The sequence below is a fragment of the Thunnus maccoyii genome, chromosome 16 (assembly GCF_910596095.1).
Source record: "Thunnus maccoyii chromosome 16, fThuMac1.1, whole genome shotgun sequence".
Lineage (NCBI taxonomy): Eukaryota > Metazoa > Chordata > Actinopteri > Scombriformes > Scombridae > Thunnus > Thunnus maccoyii.
Genome location: NC_056548.1, coordinates 28,323,737 through 28,346,116, shown reverse-complemented (window position 1 = coordinate 28,346,116; position 22,380 = coordinate 28,323,737). Strand labels below are relative to the sequence as shown.

The 22,380-nt window shown below is 39.7% G+C and overlaps 1 protein-coding gene across 1 annotated transcript in view; it reads left to right on the top strand.

The window, feature by feature from the left end:
- The window catches only part of syne3 (spectrin repeat containing, nuclear envelope family member 3), a 53,437-nt gene extending 43,738 nt beyond the window's left edge, over positions 1-9,699 (top strand). The window contains exon 18 of the mRNA XM_042388216.1: positions 4,447-9,699. Within this exon, the coding sequence (XP_042244150.1) occupies positions 4,447-4,629 (183 nt within the window). The 3' untranslated portion in view covers positions 4,630-9,699. The remainder of the gene's footprint in view (positions 1-4,446) is intronic.
- The last annotated feature ends 12,681 nt before the right edge of the window (positions 9,700-22,380 follow it).

The window sequence follows — 22,380 nt, the reverse complement described above, 5'->3', positions numbered from 1 at the left end:
TGTTAAAAACAACAGTTTGTGCTTTTAGTGAGAGTTATGTGCTGGAACTACTTCTTGTTAACAGCCAGTGAGGTTTCCAGGTTTGAGACCTACACTAAAACCTGTAGTCAGACTGTATCTGGCAACTTGTGGAAACACTGCAGAGTACAGATGGGAGGATAAAGTAGTGTTGGTTAAGAAATAGTTCCGGCACATAACTCCTCCTGAAAACCACAAACGATGTTTTTTACTGTTCTGTTTGCATATTAATGAAACCAATGAGAATTGACCAACTGTTCAAAGCCCAAAGATATTGACATTACTACATCGTACTGTATGAAAAAGAAAAGCATCAAATTTGTGCACTTGACGAGCTGGCACCAGTAAATTGATCAGTTTTCTGTCATCTAGTAATCAGCTGATCATCTTAGCTCTAGTATCTAGATTAACACTTCAGTGGTCTCCTGTGGTAAAGTCCACTGTGGGGTTAATGCCTCCATCCATCTCTCCTCCTCTGAATGAAGAAATTTGTCAACTTTTATATTTGTCACCTAAACTGCACCACTGCTCTGCATCATAATTACTACAGCAGCTAGATGGCATCTGTCACTCAAACATAACTATGTTGTTTTGGGGGCGACTGACATTACAACCTGTTGTCATTTTTCTTGAGAGGACAGTCTTGTTTTTTGTGATCACTATTATTAATAATCTACTATCAGAACTGTTATTTTAATGTACTATTCTACCATGACATGGTGTTTCAGGGCTCATGTGTATAAAGGTACTATAGTAGTTACCCTATATTAGCACCACAGTGTATCAGTATAGTGAATTTTAGCAAATTCTATTCACCAAACAATCCTACACAAACTCCCTGAAAGATTTTCCCATCTGTTGCTGGATCTACCTGTATCTGATGCTGGGCCTCAGAATTTTATCTTTGCAAGCAACTGACTGACTATTTTACATAAAATAATTTCCAGTGAGGCAGCCTGACGCAGTGTTCAGAAGGTGAAAGATGAACAGAATAACAAGGCTAAGAGAAATGAGGAAGAGTGTACAGGCCTCAGCTCAGTTTGCTGTGGTACATGATGTTGTTAACTGCGTGGGTGAGCTTTCATCTTCACATTTCCTACAGTTACCAGGGTTTCTCACTCTATATCTGTTTGTTGACAAGGAACAAAGTCATTTTTTTCAACATTTGTCCTGTTTCCACACAGCAGTAGCTGCACACATAGACATCCTTAAAAACAGTGGCATGCATTATGCATGTAAAGCATTATCTTAAAGGCTAATTCTGCTGATATTTTATACTTTTCTTATTGTCAACAAATCCTATAAACAGACCAATGTGTTAGAAGATACTTTCTACCCTGTCTGTGTCTCTCAGCTCCAAGCCCACTGGTTCCTACTGAAGATATAAATCTTTAAAAACAGCTCACAATAAAATGTAATTTCCTAAAACACCTGGTCATCGTAGTTTTTAGCAAGTGTTACTCGAACAGGAGGAAATAGTCCATTTCTTGGGGAGTATTTACAGCGGCGGATTAATCCACATTTGGTGTTTTAGTGAGGATTTGTGGCAGCAGGATGGTGTGTGTGTGTGGGATTGAGTCAAAATAAACTAGAGTGTGTGTGTGTGTCGTTGGTGATGAAGGAACATGTCACCCAGTGCAACAGTGGGGCTCATTGATAAGTGTTTTTTGACAACAACGGATCTTCTTAGTAGATTAATTCATTGTCGGCTTGGTCTGTTCATGGGATTAATAGAAAATCACCAGACTTATCCTTTAAGATCATTAAAAAAGCAAGAACACAGTTGCCTTGTATTCTTCTGAGTTTTATTTACAAGATGCAGAGCGGCAGATGTCATGTCAATAGTACATTTAGAAGCCAGTAGAGCAGAGAGAGACAGGGAGCTCTGTGGATAAATACAGTACAGTGCAATACATTTCTAAAAGGCCTGTCAGCTTAATGATACAAATCCTAATGCAGAGTGTCAGCTTTACAATGTGCAATAAAATCCAAGACAGTCAACTGCATTCAGTGGCTTAAGAGTAGAAGGAGAAATGTGTGAACAAAGTCACTTACAAAAGACCAGTTGGATCAAGCTGTTGCAGACAACATCTCACCAACACTGTATTCTGATGTTGCATGATGGAAGGCTTCATAGCACACACCTTTCTCCTGCAATATGGAGAGGTTTGAAGAATCCCACTAACAATGTCAGTCAAGGCCTCATCAGACATAGCTGTAGAGGTCAGTGGTCCAGTCTGTGCCAGTACAATGTCCTGCTGATTCCAAAGCATACAGCTATTCTTTGCCAAGGTCATTTGTTCATGTAATATATTGTACTGAGGGCAAACAGGATGTCCACTTCTGATTGTTGGCAGTAGTAAACATATCCCTTTGTCATTTCCACTGATCTTGAGTTGTCATCTGAATTTATGATGGAACCAAAATATACATACAGTGCCTCCAGTGCACCTAAGCTTCCTTCACTGTCACCTCATTGTACAAGTGAAAAAATAGTAATGTTCTCCTCATTACCATTTACCTCCACAAACAAAACAACCTCGAAAAAGAAGGTAAATAAGTGGAAAAATCAATCATGACTACTTTGCTACTGTTCTTACAAAGTGCTGCTGCTTGATTTGAATGCCCCCACATAGCTTCAATTTACTAGCAGTGCTCTGAGAAGGTACAGGCTTTATTTTAGGCTTGTAAGCCAATCAAGGAATGAGGATTTAAACTGTCTTCCTGTTTGATCATACTAACTTCCTGTTGAATTATAGCCTTTCACACAGTACACTTCCTTCTCACATCATAATTTCTTAAACACTCAATTATGATCCCTTACCCTTGCCATTCCTTCTGAGTCACACTCATTTAGTCTAACATAGAGAATCTATGTGTGACTCACGCACAATTTATTATACTCATTCACACACACACACCATTGTCTCTCACTTACACACAATACTAAACTCTCTCACGTAGACAACAGTTTCTGTCATGCAAACAATATCATTCTTTCTTCTTCACACCACTAACATATCTTGCATACACTACTATAGAAAGTATTATGGTGTATGTGTGAGAGTATGATAGTGTTTTTTAAGAAAGCACTGCTGCGTGTCCAAGTGAGTGTGATTTATGGCCCAGACAATAATGTGTGTGAGAGAGTATGATTGTGCATGTAAGAGGTTACAGTAGTGCTTGAGTCAGAGTTTATATTGGTGTAAGTGTGATATTATGATGTTAGGTGTGAAATAAGTATGAATCATCTCTCAAGGTGCCTCTCATAAAACAGTGCCACGGATCTTACACCTTCTTTCACGGGTTATAAATTTCAGACAGTTTCCTGTTGCAGTGGTCAGTCTGTGGTGATAAATCAGGCACAGCAGATATTTGTATGAATTTCCATCCTCATATTTTGCACCTCTAAACAGAACACCTTAATACACATTGCATGAGCCCAAACACACAGTGTTTCAGTGCTGTTCCTTTTCCTCCATTGTATCTGTGCAGAACCTCAGTGCAGTCCTTTGGTAAATCAGAACCAATGCAATATAACTATTTAACACCTTGAAAAAGGTCAGTATAACTCTAGGGCTGCATTCAGACCAAATCCAGCAATGCATGCAAAACTGCAGCCCTCCCATTCATTTGAATGGGGCAATGCATTTACGCTGCAGGACTGGGGACTGTTATAGGTTTAGCAAAAAACCACAGCTGCTGTCCAGCAAGAAGTTAAACTGGACTCAACTTTTGCCAAACACAACCCAACATCACGCTGCGTTGGCCAATCACATACAAGCACACACACACTCTTGGTGGATTACTTTGTAACGTGAAGCCGTATACAGCTCTTCACCTCGTGACGAAGGACAAAGCAGTTGCCGCTGTGATAATTTTCCAATGCTGTAAAATTCTTTCTGTGAGTTTTACAAACCACTGCGTGGTGTTTTGGCTTCTGATGAAGTCCTTAAATGCATTAATCTTTAACTCCAACTTAACTTCATGGATCATATTTCATTGTCTCACTGGTATCTTAAACAACATGCCCCCACCATTGCAGCCCCCCTATGCTGTAGTGCCTGATTGCTGGATTTGGTGTGAATGCAGCCTAAGAGTCTACAGCCATGCTAGCAGCTCTGTGAGGCTGTACTTTGAGCGAAATGCTGACATCAGCATTCTAATGTGCTCACAATGATAACACTAACATGCTGGTGTTTAGCAGGTATGTTTTCCATGTTAGCATGTTGTGGTGGAGCAACCAACATTGCCATTCCCAGAGCCATGCTGCTAGCATGGTTAAAAACATGGTTGTCAAGTAAAGAAATGGGTTGCACTCCGTAGGACAGAGGATTTTCTGACACTGTTCATCCCTGACATTTATTGATGCTAAATACATCACATTATATGTATGTGTGTTAATGTGTGTTGCTGCTGATGTTGCAGAAGCCTGGGTTGCTGCAGCGGGTGTGTCGGCTGGCTCTTCCTCTGTGGCTCCTTCTCCTGGCTCTGCTCCTGCTGGCCTTCCTGCTGCCCCTCATGGACGAGAGCAGCAGCTGCTCCCTCTCCAACAACTTCGCCCGATCTTTCAACATCATGCTCCGCTACGACGGACCACCACCCACATAGGAAACCTCCTGTGGACGGCACAAGATACAGTAACATCTGATCTCACTCCCTACAGCTACTTGTTATGTCTATAACGGACCATGGCTTATGCTCCATTATAAGAAATGTTAACTGGACTACGTAAGATGTCACATTCCCCTTCCCCTGGACCATCACGTGTGACTGTAGCATATTACAAACAGGATCACACAACTCTCAGTTCAATCTAAAGGCTGTGTGACTTCAAACTCATCAGTGTTCCTTTACCACAAAGTTTATACTTAATTTAAGAACTACCCATCTCACTATTTAATAGCTTTGCTAATAACAGCAGTGAATGGCATTTTGTCCTGCTTTAGTATCATCTCTATCATGATGTACCACAACCTAGAATAGCACACACATCTGCAAACATCAAATCCCACATTTCCCTGCTCCTTCCCCACATTCTGGACTACACCATCAAATATCAACCCCCTCAGAACATCCCATGCTTTTTGGCAACTTCAATATCATGATCTATAAACTATACGTCAGACTACCTATCATGAAGGATTAATAAAACTCCAGTTGGACTACAAATCCCATGCTCATTCTAAGAATTTTTAAGTACTGTACAAAACATCCTACCACAGTGTCTCCTTAGGCTTTGACTTGATTTTTCTTTTACTCATTTTAACAAGTTTTTTGTTTAACAACATACCCTCTTATGTTATAATGAGTACGCTTTTTTTTGTATTAAAAAGATATAATGGTGTTATGTAACAACAGGTTTTTTGATACAAGAAAAAATTTCTTGTTTATACAGAATAATTTGGTATGAAAAAATGATAACATGAAACACCTGAGCTCTTCCCAACTCTGTACAGCTCCTCTGACTGTCATAGTTAGACCTAAATTCCATTTGGTAGGATTAAACACGAACTATATGTAAAACTTGAGACACAAATTGAAACCTGGTTAATACCTCTGGCTTAGTGAGAATACTCAAAGCTCAAAGTCCATATTAGTTGACTGGAATTCATCCTCACTGCTGGTTGTTTGATTTATATCGCACCATAAATGGAATGAGACACGGTATCCGCCAGACAGCAAATAAGATGAAACTCAGCCAAAGTCAGTGGAGGTCCATGGATACAAACATGGAACATCCAAACCAAAGACTACAGCAGCAGGACTGGACGTGATACAGAAGCTAACACTGCATTTCTGTTCCACTCCAGTCGTATCTTCCAAGATGTTCAGTAGTCTGTATTAGCAAAACCAGAGTAGCAACATACACTCTTTAGCTAACGTTGTGCTAATCATATGTAGCAAAGGGAAATAGATTGTTTGCAAAGAACCACAAAGTGCAGCTATACATTATAAATTATGTTTTAATCTTTTAAGATTTTACAATCAAGAAATTAACTTGTGTGTTGTTAGTATTATAAAATCAACCAGGACTGTTACTGTGTGTTGATACTGAGAGCAACCTAGCTAATGCTAATCCTTCTGCTCTGACTATAACTGCAGACACTATCTCTCTCTCGTTCTCGTCACAAAGACCTGAACAGAGAAATCTTGTATTTTCCTTGTCACAATGTTGACCTTGATAAATGTACTTTGAATTAATGTGTCAACATAGCTGGCAAGCACACAGCATTAAATCCCTAACAGTGTACAGTGTTTTTGACCCTGCTATGAATGTAGACTGTGAGCTCCAGTCAGTGTTGCCAGATAGGACTGACAAAAGCCCAATCACAGCCACAAAGAATCAGTCCTGTTGCTCTTGGTCTTCAGTTTTCTCAGTATAATTAGACAAACTCAAAACCAGTTACAAAAAAATGTAAAAATTAAATAGAGGTCTTTTAGATAATTTTATATTATACATTAAATGTTATCACTGGTATGAACAGATGTTAGAAGTGTTTGACCATCCTGTCTACATAAATGGAATGAACTGCACAGCATACTGTTGAGCAAGTTCATGATCCAAAGCTAGATTTTTTAGTAATATGTGTAACAAATGTTGATGTAATTTTGAAGAAGGTTTTCTTATTTCTGAAACAGAACCCTGAACTTTGGGTTTTTACCTTCAGCTCTCTGCTGTGGATTCAGACTTTAGAAAAACAGCGTGTTCCACATAAAAGAACACAGACAAATGGCACAGTCACAGAGAGAAAGAGACATTTTTTAATAAATAGAGTTTGAAAAGAACCCTAACCCAAACCAGGCTGAAAGCTTTATGCAAACAAAACAGCCCACACTCCATCCCAGAGACACAACCTGTGAGAATACAAACTATGGGCTCTACCTCCCAACAAGAATTAACATTCAAATCTCTACTGACTTATTGTAAAGCATCAATCCCTCCTTGTTTTAGGCATTGTAGTTTTTCAAATTATAGTTGTAGGACAGTCATTGATCATGTTGCTCACACTGTGGAGACGACGGGTTCAGTAACAGTTTAGTCCAAGCATCACACATGAAGAATCAGAAGTACACGATGTTGATGCCGTTTTCTGATAACTGTCCAATGAACTGGTGTGTGTGTGTGTGTGTCCCTACTTAAATAGTTTGACACAGTACTGCTCTGAATTATAATTGAGAGGGATAATTTCAATATTTGTTCAATATTTGCAGAATGTACTTTGAAGCACCAAAAACCCTTTTTAGTTGAGAGAGTTTTTATATCTTTATTTTTATCCTGTCAGCACTGATGTCATGACAGCTACAGTAATCTGTGACTGTCGATGATGCTCGTACTGTCAGTCTACTCGTGTGTCGGTATAGTTAAAGCAGTTTGCCTTTCTTCTGTCTGTGTACCTGTTTTTAACTGTACAATCATCTCATGAGAACAGTTCCAGCTGCTTTTCTTATATGAAGGTGCTATTTTGGCTGGAGCACCATGATTGGTCTTGTTCACACTCAGAACCACTAGTGAAAACAGTCAGAAAGCCGTCAAACGTGGCCCCTGACGTGTTATTGGACTGCAGTGCGCTCCTGATGCCAAGCTGTAAAACTTGAAAACCAATGCTAAGTTTGGCCAAACGCCTTTTTTTTGTGCGAGCCCAAAATAACTCATAACTGCTTTTTAATCCTGCGTTCTCTCTCTCTCTCTCTCTCTCTCTCTCTCTCTCTCTTTACACCACCCGCACACCCCAAAAAACACAAACACCTCCACACACCCTCACATCTCTTTCCCTGGGTTTGTGTGTTCTATTGACTTAACATGTTGCCGTAGCAACAGCAACCAAATCAAGTTAACCTATTACCATCTCTTTATGAAACAAAAGGGTTTGTTTGCTGCAACTCCACAAGTAGATGAGCATGAATTTAATGTTCAACTCAGCTTTTGTTTGGGGATGAACGAGCACAGGTGAAGACTCTTTAACTTTTAAAATGTTAGATTTAGCATCAGTAAATCATCATGTCAGTTCAGATGTAAAAGTATAACTCCCATAAAGAAATAAGACACCACTGCCAAGATGACTGGCAGCCTCCAACAGGCTCCACACTGTTTTTATTTGCTACCTGAGGAAAGTTTTGGATTGTTTTATGGCCTGAGGAGGGTGTTGTTTTTATTTCTGCACAGAAAAGGAAAAAGCCATGCTCTTATTATTTGTGGAAAAGCAGCATTGCAATGCACCCATAACGTCCCTTTTAATTAACAACAGCTTACTGTTGTTGTAAAACGGCTGAAAACTAGTGCTAAGTATCTGCAAATTGCTATCTGTTAAATTGCTTCCACAGTCTCCTCCACTTCCTCCATCAATCCTGCACTGAGCAAAGCATGAAATGTTTCTTCCTCCATCACAGCGTGTCTACACAGCTGTGTTTTTGAGTTATTCATCTCTACACAAGTCTGATGGAACCTTATGTGCATACCCACAACTCAAACACTTCAAGTCTATTTTCTTCTCTTTCATGAACATAACTACAGTGATTGTGTGTTTACACTCAACACTGTGCCTGAACACATCCTGTGTAGACACAGATGGAGGAATGAAGCTGCTGCTGCTGCTGCTGCTCTGCTAACATGCTGCTTTCACTACACAGCCTCGGTCTGTGTGGACAGCCTGACATCATGCTGTAAAGCGTACGATCATTGGTGCTCTCTCTCTCTCTGCTATTTGCTGGTCTGTAGTGCCAAGTCATGCCATACTACAAGAATGCTTGTTCCCGGTTGGCTGGCAGGTGTCTAAAACATCACCATTAACCCTGTGGTTCACGATGTCAAGCAGGTTTGGGTAATCGTTAAATGATAATCCTGCTTTATTTATTAAAACCGGGGTCCACCTCCTGATCTTGAACATGACATAATCAACCAGGTTTATGGGAGAGATGGTTATTATCAACACACTGCTGTGAGACAAATACTTTCAGTAGTGTTGATGGTCTTATTTGTACGGCACTTATTTTGTGTAAATATGCTACATGTAGCAAGTGTACCACATGCTATTGAAGGCATACAGTTATCATGGCCTTGAAGCGTTATTTAAACCATCCAGTTAATCAGCTGTACTCGGTGCCATAACCACATGTATGAATTCACAATGTAACTTTATTAACCACTTGTGGCCAATGTCCTGTATAACAGTTATATAACACTTATAAGTTCAGTGTAAGCTGTAGTCATAGTCCTGTCATGCGTGTTGATGCTGCGTTATATACTGTATCAGAAATTAGACTCCATGGTACTGCCTCTTATTGCACTGCTCTACTGTCTTCTATTATGCATGTGTCCCTTTGGAAACCTATGCAATGCCTGGCTCAAACTGTACATTATTGTGTCCATTGATACTTTATGCAACATATGAAGTGACTTGAATCTCTTGAGTAGCCTACAGCTGGTCCTGCAGATACAGAATGTGTGGATAGGAATCCTGTCAAATTGTCTGACTTCATGTTATACAGACATGTCTGCTGTCAGATAGAGGTATTGATTATGAAAATGCACAGATAAAGAGAGCTTTTTTTTTGTAAAATTATGCAAGTCTATTTTATTAAAGTTTTGAAAAGGAGTAGAAATGCTTCATATTATTCAAGAGGCTGTGTATTTAACTACTGTTTATATTCTGATGTAATAAAAATACAATTGAAATGCTCTTTGCTGGAATCTGTCTTTAGACTCCTGTTCTCCACCTTCTTGATACATGAGACTGAGTCCTGCTCAGTCACTTTGACCTGGAGTTCAGGTATCCTAGGCAACTGAGAAAGTCCACTCATGAAGATGTGAGTGAAAGCTCCAGAAAAAGCTAGTAAGTAGACCTTGTCAAACTACTATTTTCATGATCAAGAATGAAAACTCATACCCAGATTTGGAATAATTTGATGTTTTCTTTGTGCTAAGTGAGGCTAGATCTGCACTGGATGCAGAACTTAGTCATATTCAACATATCTGACTGTGGTTTCTACAGCAAACAGGTGTATTTTCCAAAATGTTGCACTGCACCTTAAAATCCTGAGAGAGACTAAATCAATGGAATGGAAAACCATGAATCCACTGCAGCCTGTAATAACCAACACTTTATGGCTCAGTTGAAGGTCGTACTAAACGCTAAAGCTAGCTGTTTGATCTTGGGGCGGCCACATGTTTGAAAAGCCCAACCTGAGGAGCTCAAATTGTTGAAATCACATCTTGAAACTTTTTAAGTCATTTTTACAAAAATGTCATTTTATTATTTGACCTCCACATTTGTTTATGGTAGAAAAACGCTAAACCTGTAAGTAGGGCCAGCTGATATCAGCTGAAATCAATGTCACTATTAATCATCACATTTATGTCAGTAATGATTGAATGAGTTAAATATTTAAATAGACCTGTGCAGACATTCTCGATGCTCAGTGGTCCTCTAGATGATTCTTTGTGCTGAACAATCAAAAAATGTGGATTTTGATTCTGAGTAACATATTTTAACACATTTGTTATGAACCCTTTTAGGCTTTTGTTTACTAGAATAGTAACAGAGTCTCATACCATTATGGCTGACATGATCTAATTCCATTTGTGGGCTGTTTAACTCTTGTGCAGCAGACTGCTGCGTCTTAAACGTCCTGCTTCAGCCTCCAGACTGTGGTCGGGAAGTAAAGTTGAGAGGTTTTTTAACAAGTTCAGGGTTAGTTATGGTTAAGTTTAAACTTCTGGGTTAATCCTTATCAGTGGACACTGTGCAGTTACAGTTACACAGCGTGGGGCTGATCCCACAGCAGCAGGAGTGAGTGTGATGCAGCGTTGAACATCTGCCAGTGTTAGACTACCAGTGTTAATGTGTGGGGTTAAACCTCTGCATGACAGTTGGCCAAATAAATCAAATCCTGTACCTCAGCTGCGTTTACTGTTGTGAAATTGGAAAAGCCAATGGCTAATATTTACTGCCCCAATATAAATCAGGAAGTTGGCTGATGTCGCCCTCATTTCCTCTATGTCTTTGAGTATCCTGTTACTACCTACTGCTACTACAGTCCTGTTTCTCTCGAGACATCATTACAGTTTCATCCTCTAATCTACATGCGTGTGTCTGTTTTTATGAGTGTTCTGGTTGAGTGTCTTGCAGAGTGTTTGTGTGCTTCCATATCCTGTGTGTGCAGCCTCCTACGCTGCTCTCACCTCGGCCTCCCAGCCAGGCCCACCGAGCTGTGCTGCAATCTGGAGCTCTCACTCTGCCAAATGCATGAAGCAAAAATACCAGAGCAGCCTCTCTTCCTCACAAGGTTCCAGTCCTCCTCAATCTGCAGCAGTTTCATAAAAACATCTTTTTCTGCTCTTTAACTCTTCTAGCTGTAACCAAACTGTCATTCAGTTCATTAAAGTGTTTCACATGTTGTGTTCTACAGACTCATCTCACTGTTGTGTTTTTTGTCTGATATAAAGTGAGAAACTATCACCACAACATTAACCTTTAAAAACTAAAACTGAGAAAATATCTGTGGTGACATTTTGTCTAGATGAAAATGCAATTTCATTTCATTTCATTGGTTCTGGTGAATATGGCCATCACTTGTCATAGCATATGATACAAGAAAATGTGTTGCAACAACATTAATCTAACATATTGTACGTATTGACACATCGGGTAGAGGAATCCTCTGGCACACAGAGTTGGGTGTTAGCATTAGCAGTGATAGCAACCTTGAACAAACATATAAAAGACAAAAAGAAACTTTATTAACAGAAACTAGTGACAGCAACAAGAAAGTGCTCCCACTCTGTAACTTTATCTTTTAACTACACCAGAAGTGAGGATGTATTGCGTTGGGTTCATTGACATCTGTTGCTTGTGATCACCTTGTGTCTATATTTTAGCAAATATCTGACCAGTTGTATACCAACAGCATGAAAGACTGAAAGAACATGAGAGACTTTCTTCTACAGCAGTCTGACAAACATCAACCGTTTTTTCCACAGCGGTGCTAATTAGATCATTTCTCCCACACAGTACCAGGATACGCTGCACATGTTGTCATGACCAACCAAGTAAAAACCATCTGGTCTACTGATCATTTGTGAAGAATGTAATAATGGTAATAATAACCCGCGTCATCGTACTGATATGTTAGCATCAGAGCTCTTGAATATTTTCTCCATAGAAACAGCTGCAGCAACACAAAGTAAGCTAGCTGAAATATCTTTAAACTGATATCTGTGGTGGATGAGGTGGTGTCAGGTCACTACAGCCAGCAACAGCAACCAGAAGTTAAGACAAAACAGGAAAAGGAACATGAGAGAAAATGGTGGACTGCATGAGGTCAATACACAGAATTAATGTAAAACTTAAAATTTACACCTTCCCTGAGCAGGTGGAAGTTACTCCTTATTACCAGTGTTGGGCGGTTACAGTAATGTGATTACTTTTTTCAGTGATGGGTAGGATAAGGGATTATAATTTGAAATTCAGTAATGACACTACAGTTTAATCCCAGTAAAACTCTGTTACTTTGACAGTTTGGGCCTGTTTGCTGTTAGACTACAGTAGGAGCACATAGTTTGTGACAGACTGTACCTCTTTACATTGACACTTGGTATTGTGCAGTACAGTTGCCTTTACTTGTAACAGACAAGAGCAGGAATGTGATTTCATGCTGAGCTGTTCAGGTGACCAATCAAGCAGAATCTTTTATGTTGAGATGGACGTTTTCCAGAGATGTTTGTTGATGATCGTTGACTTATAAAAAAATCAGACAATGTTACCCTGATTAACATGCAATGTAACATATGTTAGAATTAGCAGAAGTGTTGACAAAGGTTTTTAGGTTCAGATATATGGTTAGAAATAATCACATAGCTTTTTCTGAATTAGCTACTGTGTGTGATTTGTCATTCAGCCTTAAGTAAGAACTCTTGAATAATAGATTGACATCTTTTTTTTAGCTCACATCCAAGTCTATCATTTATGATGCATCATCTGCCAATATTCACACAGGCATTTGTGTTCCTGTCTTCACTGAGACACACGCAATCATCATATACAGCAGGCTCATCAATCACCATCCACACACTTCACATGTCAGCGTGCTCTACCAGTCGTAGCACAAAGCTAAACTAAATCACTAAATCCATTTAAGAGCATGAATAATTTTTTGCTTTTTGCACTTCTCACTGTAGTCTGTTTTCTTGGCAAAGATCCCTGCAACTTCTTCAAGGATCTGAGATCATCCTCAAAGATCGCTGGGTCTAATTTAAGGATGTTAGTTTCTGCTTAAACATCCCTGGAACTTCATTAAGGACCCTTTGAGTTTCTCCTCAAGAAATCTTAGAACCTTTTCAGTGACACCTGGACCTTTCCCAAAGATCCCTGAAAGTTCTTTAAGATTTCATTTTCTCTCCTAGATATTTGGATTCCTGGAACCTTCAAAAAGCTTCTTCAACTTCTCTGCAAGACCCTGGAATCCCTTCAGCGTTACCTGGAAATTCTTCAAAGACTTTTTGGACCGATCCTCGGAAACTGTTCAAAAATCCATGGAATCTTAACACACCTGAAAACTCCTTAAAAATCTCTTCCCTGGAAACCTGGAAATTGTCCCTGGAAAGATCAGTTCCCTGGAAAATTTTCCTTAAAGATTACTGGAATTTTTCAGATATACCCAGGCTCCTCTTAAAGACTGCTGGGAATTCTTCAGACATATTGGAAATTCAGCAATTTCTTGTTAAACACATTATACATTTAGAAAATAATTACTGAAAACATGTAAATACTGTGAACTATGTAGCACTGAATTGTGGAGTTAGACTGTTAAACTGCTTTTCACCATTTCTGTGTGCAGGATTTTTTGGGCGGGCCTGAAATTGTGGCTCCATGAGGTAACGGAGTCATCAAATGAAACCTCCCCGAATACTGTATAAGGATTTCAGTGCCTTGGCATCAACTGGATGTGTAGTCTGTTGTTTGCTAATGGCAGCATGCAATACTTTCAGTGCAAGATTAGCAGTCGCAGTTCATCCATGTTCACCAGATACCATATATTGGTGAGGAAAATACTGGAGTTAGCCTTAGCTGGTGGTGGCTTGGTAGTTAATAGCACATTTTTCTTTGTTGTGAAAAACTCAGAACACATATTTATTATTGCTTTACATGGACTTTAAAGATCACTTAAACTTTTTCAAAGTACCTTTGAACCTCCTCAATCATCCCCTACTCCTCCTCACTTGAATCATCTGCAGATGCAAACTTTGTAATGTGCCAACAAAGTGTAATATAACCCAGTTCTAAACCTTTCCACGTGTTGCCCCCTTCCAGTGAAGCTCCTGTCTGGCAGGTAAATAGAAGTGTTAGCTGCGTGTGTCAGTGGAGTTGAAAGTGACAGGGGAACTGTGAATTCCAGACTGGAGAACGTCCTCTGCCTCAACTATCCAACAAGATTCTAAACCTTACAGTGATGTTTTAGTGTGTTTTCAATTCCAGTAGATTATAATCAGATCATTTTTCACTGTGTTTACTTTATGTTGTCGCTCAATACCCCCATCTTCCCTATTACATAACCACATTTACATTATGGTATGGGTTCACATGCAGATCAAACTAGCTGATTTTCATAAAACCTCACAATAAACAAATTGAGTTACACAGAATATTTGCACAGACAGTGTGCAATCCTCTTTAACCTTGGGGTCAAGGCTCACTGATTGCTGTTTGGGCCTCTTGTGCTTTTTGTAAAGTAGAAGATGATCAAACAGAACAGATTTTAACACTCAAACTTTGTGCAGCTTTCAGAGGAGATTCTGAATCTTAGGTTTTTGATGGTGAACACATCTATCTTAGCTCCTGGAACTGTGCTGCCATCATTTAACCATTTACGCAAACAAGATTCATCCCATTCTCATCTGACTGCAGCATTAACACAAAGAAATCCTTTGTGAGGGTTAAGTGAGAGAATGGCCTATACATCAACAGCCCTGATTGTATTAGAGTCTATTATGGGGCTCTAAATTGTTCTGTTGTTCTGACAGGTGGAAATGGCAGCTTCATATAGAAGTACATACTTCACATAGAAATTGACAGTGATTACTGTTCAGGGCAGCAACTAACAACTATCTTATTAATCAATTATGTTGATTATTACTTCGATTAATCAGATTTTAAAATAGATCATGCAAAAATCAGTTTCCAGCAATTAAAAAACCAAAACACATTTTCTTAAATGATGCTTTTGCTTTAGATATTCAAACTGTAGTATGGAACCAAAAAGCAAATGTAACTATGCTGTCATCATGTGTGAAAAAAGCAGGTTGATGCACATAGTTCACAAAGCAAACTCTTGTTCAAGTTTTAGCTTAAAGTGCTGAACTTTAAGCTAAACACATACTTGCTTGAAATGATTTTAAACTGAACAGTTTAAAAATACACACAAACTGAATGCTAACGGGCTATGCCTTATCAAAAGGCATCAACAACAGGCCATGGAGTTAAGCTGGAGGTAGACCGGTGCAACAGGATGCACACACACTTCCCCTCATACTCAGTCATACATTTGTTCTTTCTGCAAGCTCTTTGCATTGAAGTGTTAGCATGTCCACATGCTGAGGGCTCAGTCTGGCTCTCTCTTTAGAGAAGAGATGGTCAGATGGTGTTGACATGCCTGGGATGCATAAATAGACTTTGCTATAATGGCCAAGGTGGGGCATCTATTCTCATTAGCCTTCCACCACTGTAACGTACTTTAGCAAGGGATCTGTCTCCAACGTACAGTATGTCAGGATTTTGTCAGGACTTTAATATCGAGATCCTCAGCTTCCTCCTCACTGCTGGTTTCAGAATCAAGGATTGATTCAAGCAAAGAGACAGGTGTGGCAGGGGTAGACGCTGCAGTCATGGTGGATGGCCTGTGACAACATTTTAGCTTGCATATTAAAAACTTGTTCAGGTGTCAGAAACAAAATAGTTTTCTGAATCTTGAATCCAGAGAAGAGGATCACTGTGTAAAATAGCCTCCTTTTCCATCACCATTGAAGCTCCTCCACAGCAGAAACTTGGAAAGCCTGAACTAAAGCAGAGTTGAAGACGGCACTCTTCAATAACGCATTCATTGGGGTACAGCAGAGGCTGTGGTGTAGTTCTCCCCACTCATAAACACAGTGGCACATTCAAAGGGTTTGAGGGCCATGGAAATCTCTTCACGCAGGCCCCTCTTAGTGACAGTTGGGTCAGACAGTGTTGCAGTAAAAGGCAACCTTTGCTCAAGAAGTCAGCTGATCATTTAGAATGTACTATTCCATCTTGTGCTTACATCTTGAACAAGCTTGTGCTCAGGTGTGTCCATTTGTACCTGTTTTTTTTTAAATGTTCTACAAGACATCTTGCATCTCCAGTAGCCCTTTCAATGACAGGCTGCTTCAGTGCAGCATTGATTGCCAACTGCGAGATGCGGCTTGCAACGAACAGATGACCACCCATGCTTCTGTTCCAGTACGTTTGCTGCAGTCACAATACCAGCACCGATGTTATGCACAATGTCAATGAATTTATTAAGAGGAATTCCTAACCTGACCACTACATTATCCAACCACTCTGCAGTGTTTGATGTTGTATGTCTGTCCCCCAGAAGTATGGTGGTAAGGCAGACTGAGTTCATTGTCCAATCATCTCTGATGTAATGGCATGTAATGCCCAGGTAGGCTTCATTAGCTACATTAGTAATAGAAAGCATTAGTGGAATACTCAAGCCACTCTCGATTGTGATACCATGATGGCATGAATTACCTCCTTACAGTTTCAAAGAGACGTGAGGCTCTCTTCTCAAGTTGGACTTGCGTAGGCCCATCCGTTCTCAAAAATCATTGAGGAAAATGTTAGTCTCCATCAGCCGCTCAGCCCCGACAACATCAGTGTCCTCAGGAATTCTAACCATACCTCCATTGCTGCAGCTTGGCTGTGTGTCAGGATCAGGGGCTGTACAGAGCTAATGTTAGCAAAATCATTAGCTTGAGCTTGGTTGTCACTTTCATGGCTTATTCCTGATGTGGATGCTTGTGTCCATATTAATTAATTAACTATATGTTCAACCTTGTAATATAACAGATTGGCTGGTCATACAGTGCAGATATGGTAGTTGGCTAGGCAGGGCTTGTTAGAAAGTTGTAAGAAATGGTTATTAAATGCAAATTACCATTGTTTTGTGCTTTGTTTTTGCATTGTTTTGAGATTTTTTCCCTGGAATATTTTCCCTGGACAGATATGTACCCTATGACTTCTTAAAAGACCTCAATAATCCCTGGAACTTTCAGGATCCCTACACTTCCTTAAAGATCCCCGGAACTTTCTGAAGGATCTGCAGGCTTTTCTTACAGTAAATATCCTGAGGACTTCTTCAGAGATCTTGGTCCACCTTGTCAGTCAGTTCTTCAGATGCAAACACCATGTCATATGCCAAACTGTATCTTGAAACCTCAGCATTACACTATGATTCAAAAATATATATAAATCTTGGTACTGAGCCTACTACAATTTACAGTGAGTGATACAATGTCATGGAGCGGAATACTTGCTATATTCGTGTAATTTGTTCTTTCCATCATTATTATTATTGACAAAACAGACTGAACATGTGCAGGCACTGACAACACATGCAACATTTTGCGTTTGACACAGGCATTCAGGGACAGCAGTGATTATTTAAGCAGATGAGAGTGCTGGGCGAGAAGCTGTGGTTAGGCTTAGCGCTCAGATTGATTTGTATTGGACAAAAGCCTGGTGGAGTGACATTGATTAGTTAGAGAGCTTTCAAAAGCCTCAGTACTGCAGACAGCGGAACAATGGTAGACAAATCCCAGTCCGTACCATTATGAAAGATTATAAGCACACTCTTATTGACTCAGTGTAAAAGAAAAAAATCTGTATTGCAACAATATTACAAGAAAAGCCTTCTTGATAAGGGAGGGGAATGCATCAGATCTTTGCTTTTCACCAAAAAATGCTCAGCGTCTTTGATAGCTGAAATAATGGATCTGCAGCAAATCAGAAGACACTTCTGGTTGTAAAAAGTGAGGACCAAATGAGAAGAAAATGCAACAAATTTCTAGAGAGCTGCTTTAATTAACCTAGCTTAAACTCCTGTGTTCAGACTGAAAACAGCATTGTATTAAAACAAAGCATGGGGCTGCGTTGGTGTGGGTGATGGTGTGATGGTGTGGGTGTGTTGTTTCAGGAACCAGTGAGATGCTGAAATAAGATCCAGGAAGTCCAGTTTGACTAATAGATCCAGTGGAATTACAACATTTTATAGGTATTTTGTTTGCCTTTGTTAATTTTAAAGTTTTTTTTTTCATATTTATTGTTTGATTGATTGTATTGTTGGTCCTGTTGTAGGTACATCATGTTTGGTTGGCTTTTAAATTTTTAAATTGATAAATACTTCATACTTGGAATATATGTTAGCCTGTGTGTTAGTGTTACTATTGTTGTGGCAGTTTGTTTTTCATATGTTGTCTGTGTTGAGCTGTTTCACTTGTGTATCTTGTGTTATCATGCATAGGTGACCACACTAGTTCCCCCAAAAGTTATCTTTCTATCATCATGTTACATACAGTAGTTTTCTACAAGGGAACATATGCTTTAAGTGGGAATAACTGATTTTTTGGCCACTTGGGGGCAGCAGAAAAAAGTAGTGAACACAACACTGACATATCATCCATTTTTAAGTTGATATGTTGAACTTGTCAGCAAATAGTTATTTCCACATCCAGCATTTACAGAGCAACATTATCATTCATTTGGAGTCGTGTTTCTGTCCACCTGGTGAATATAAGTCCAATATTCATCTCTGTTTTTGCTCTCTACCAACTCCTGAGGGAAACATCTGGCTCTTTAGCTGCTAAATGCTCCACTATGTTCACCAGCTAGTCTACAGCTAACTGTGTCTGACTGGCTGAAAACAACACTATGAGAGCGCTGAGAGTGAACCAAAACAGTAAAGTTGCAGCTGGACAGCTAAACAATGAGCTGAAACTCGCTATAAAGCTCTGTAAAGTTTAGAGGAGTCGCTGATAGACACCTCTCACGTGACACATCGTCATTTCATTAATTGTTGCCATAAAAATATTGATTATAGCTTTAAATGTATCTGATTGGCCAACGCGATGTGTTGCCAGATGATGATGCATAGCTTCCTGCAAACGTTGAGTCAGGTTCAATGTATTTTGCAGGATGATTTTCTTATAAACCAAAGCCCTCTGCATCAGGATGTGTCATTGTTATGACTAAGGAAGCTGCGTTTTTTCTCATAGTGCAGATGACTGTATGAAGTAGGTCCAAGTTGACCATAAACCTGGAGTTTAACATGTCAGCCATGCAACTGATGAGCAGAAGAAAGACACATTTACATCAACATCTCCACTTGCACACATTGTATAATGTAATAAGTTAAATAATGTAGGGCAAAAGTCCTCACTGTGCTGTTTGTTCCATTCAACATGTGTAGTGGGATGTATAGTGAACATCGCAGCCTCTACTAGCAGTATGAGATTATAATTAAAAGTTACTGCAGGTCCCACAGTCCGTGCTTACCAGTTTAGCTGATGTTGATTTGAAAGTGAAATGAGTAGCCTGAGAAACAAGGTCATCCACAGCATGCAAAATGAATAGGAAGAGAGAGGAGTTAGAAGAGTTCACAACAAGGATTTTCTTTTCATCACATTATGACATTTGACCACTGGTCCTGCTGGTTGTAAATAAGTCAAAAGACACTGTAACATTCTTATTTTTATATGGTCGTTAATGCTGATTTCCAAGCTTGTCCTACCCATCTGTATAACTTCATCCCGTTCCAAATTCAGATGCGGGCACCCACTCAGCATACAGTCATGCTTATTGAGATTTGACAGTGGTTAGCTGCATGATAAGACAAACTGAATCAGCTCTGTGTTTGTGCAGTCAAGTGTTGACTTGCCCTTCCTCTAACTGCATGAAGTCTCAGTGCATGGGAATGAGTGAAACTGATGATGACTCTGTGTGGTGGTCTGTCATAGGCTACTTTTGGGGACATATTTAAGACTTAGGACCAGTTAATTGGAGTACAGCTTGTCCAGTTGAGGACAAAAGCCGTGTCCCTAATTGGGGAAAAGCTGATTTTTGGGTCAGTGGTTAAGGTTAGGTTAAGGGTTAGGGTTAGGCAAGTAAATTAATTTAAGTCTATGTAATGTCCTGAAAAGTGACCATAATCTGATATTTGTGTGTGTGTGTGTGTGTGTGTGTGTGTGTGTGTGTGTGTGTGTGTGTTGGCTGACTTCAGCCTTCTGTAGCTGAGCAATCACACAACAGATGGACAGTGAGATGGACACTGTGGCTGTGACAGGAAGGGGAGGAATTGTGTTTCTGACAGTGTGTTAGTGTGTTGGTGAATGTTGTGAGGATGAGGATAAGGAAGTGCTTGTGAATGAATTAATCTGTTTCTGTTTGTTTGTGTGCCCTTGCAATAATATAGTTTGGCTTTACTAATAGTTAAAATACTAATCATTTGTCTACTGCTTTAAAGAATTTAATTGCTGCAAGACATGACAAGATCTGTCTTGAAGTATTGCCTTTTATTATGTTTTGAGTTTTATTTGAAAGAAATTCATTTTGGATAATCTGATTGGTTTATTGATTTAAAGGACAACCCGTTTTCATTCCCAGGGTGGCAAATACTGACACTATGTCACACCCCTCAGCGTCTGATACCGACGCATAAGGCACCCTTTAGGCACCAGGCTTTCAATTAACTCCAATGTAAACCCATCTGCTTCATTATTGGATGCTCTGAGCAACTGCTCCAGCCGTCCACTCACTCCAATATTAATCATAACACGGTGCTATGAGACACTGTGAGTATCAGTCAGTGGGTGGACTGGAGGACGCGCTGCACGGAAGTATTTTTCCCACCGTCACTGTGTTAATGTTTCCTTTTAATGTTATCTTTAATATTTCTCAACACAGAAACATGAGTATCCTTGATAATTCAACATGTTATGGCCATCAGTTTTAATTACTTCTCCCTCAATTCAGAGATATAAAGTTTTTTTGTCAGTATTAAATTGCGGGAGGCTCTAAATTACCCATAATCCTCAGCCACTGTTGCTTTTTGTACCGTGGCATGAACGGGGCCCTGCCTCCAATGCTGTATCCACTTCTCTTTACAAATCCATGAGCGAGTCTTCTTCCACGGAGGCCGCCATGGTCCTTTACTGTTTTGTCTTAGTATTGAGAGGATCTGTTATTCCATCCAAGGATCACTCAAGAAGTTTTATAATTATTTTAAAGGTATTTTCAGGTATCTGGTATGCTCCACTGTGTTCACCAGTTAGTCTCTGATGTTGTCTGTCTGTGTTTGGTGCTGAACAGGTAGTGTACAGTGGGTTTATCACAACTTTTGCGGGGGAATAGGTTGATGAGAGTAAAGTTCACAGGCAATAAAAACAGAGCTGAGAGGAAGTTCAGACCTGGTGATAATTGTTAGTGGGATTGTCACACCTTTCATATTACATATAATTGTTTGATTCATCGTTTATATGAAAAGATTACTGAAACTTTAACTGAGTTCAAGATGGTTCAGCCTGGAAAAAGTCACATCACACAGAAATGCCTGGGCTAAGACCCAGATATGGTTAAATATAGCCTATCCTGCCATGTGTTGCTTGCTCCTGATTGGTTGAAGGTCCTGCAGGTAGGGACTCTGGACTCTCTGGCCTCTGTCTCAGCCAGAAGGACTGATGTTTCTGGCTTCTGATGGAGATGTCCCCTGAAGACGCTGTGATGACTGACACCTGCAGAAAAACTGCATTAACGCCTACACACTGTTACATGAGTCAGACAGCTGAGGAGGAAACAGCACCTCTGCTCTGCTTGTCCACTCATATAGATACAGAAATAGATATACATAGATATAGACATGGAATCATTTTTTCTTGGGGCAGAGCAAAAGTGCATGAAGCAGGTTACAGATTACACACACGTCCAGTGAAGACTTGTGTATATGTGTGTCTACCACTGAGGAACTTTAAACCATGATTAGAGAAAGCATTACAGAGTTATGGCTCACTTCCTGTTTCCGTCTTCACTGCCAGCTCTGTCAATTCCAGTGAATCCGCAATAAATGACATGGTTCCGATAAAACTACAGGCAATTTAAACCATTCACTTGGGATAAGAAGAATGTTACAACTTGATGAATTTATTCAGAAATGTGACCCATCAGCAAGTCAGTTACTGTAATTAACACGTGCTGACTAATCAGAGAGTTCTTGGTATTTTACAGTTTTTGGTTGGTTGGTACACCCAGCAGCCTATTTCACAAGCTCACCATGCTGGCTTTCCATCTTACC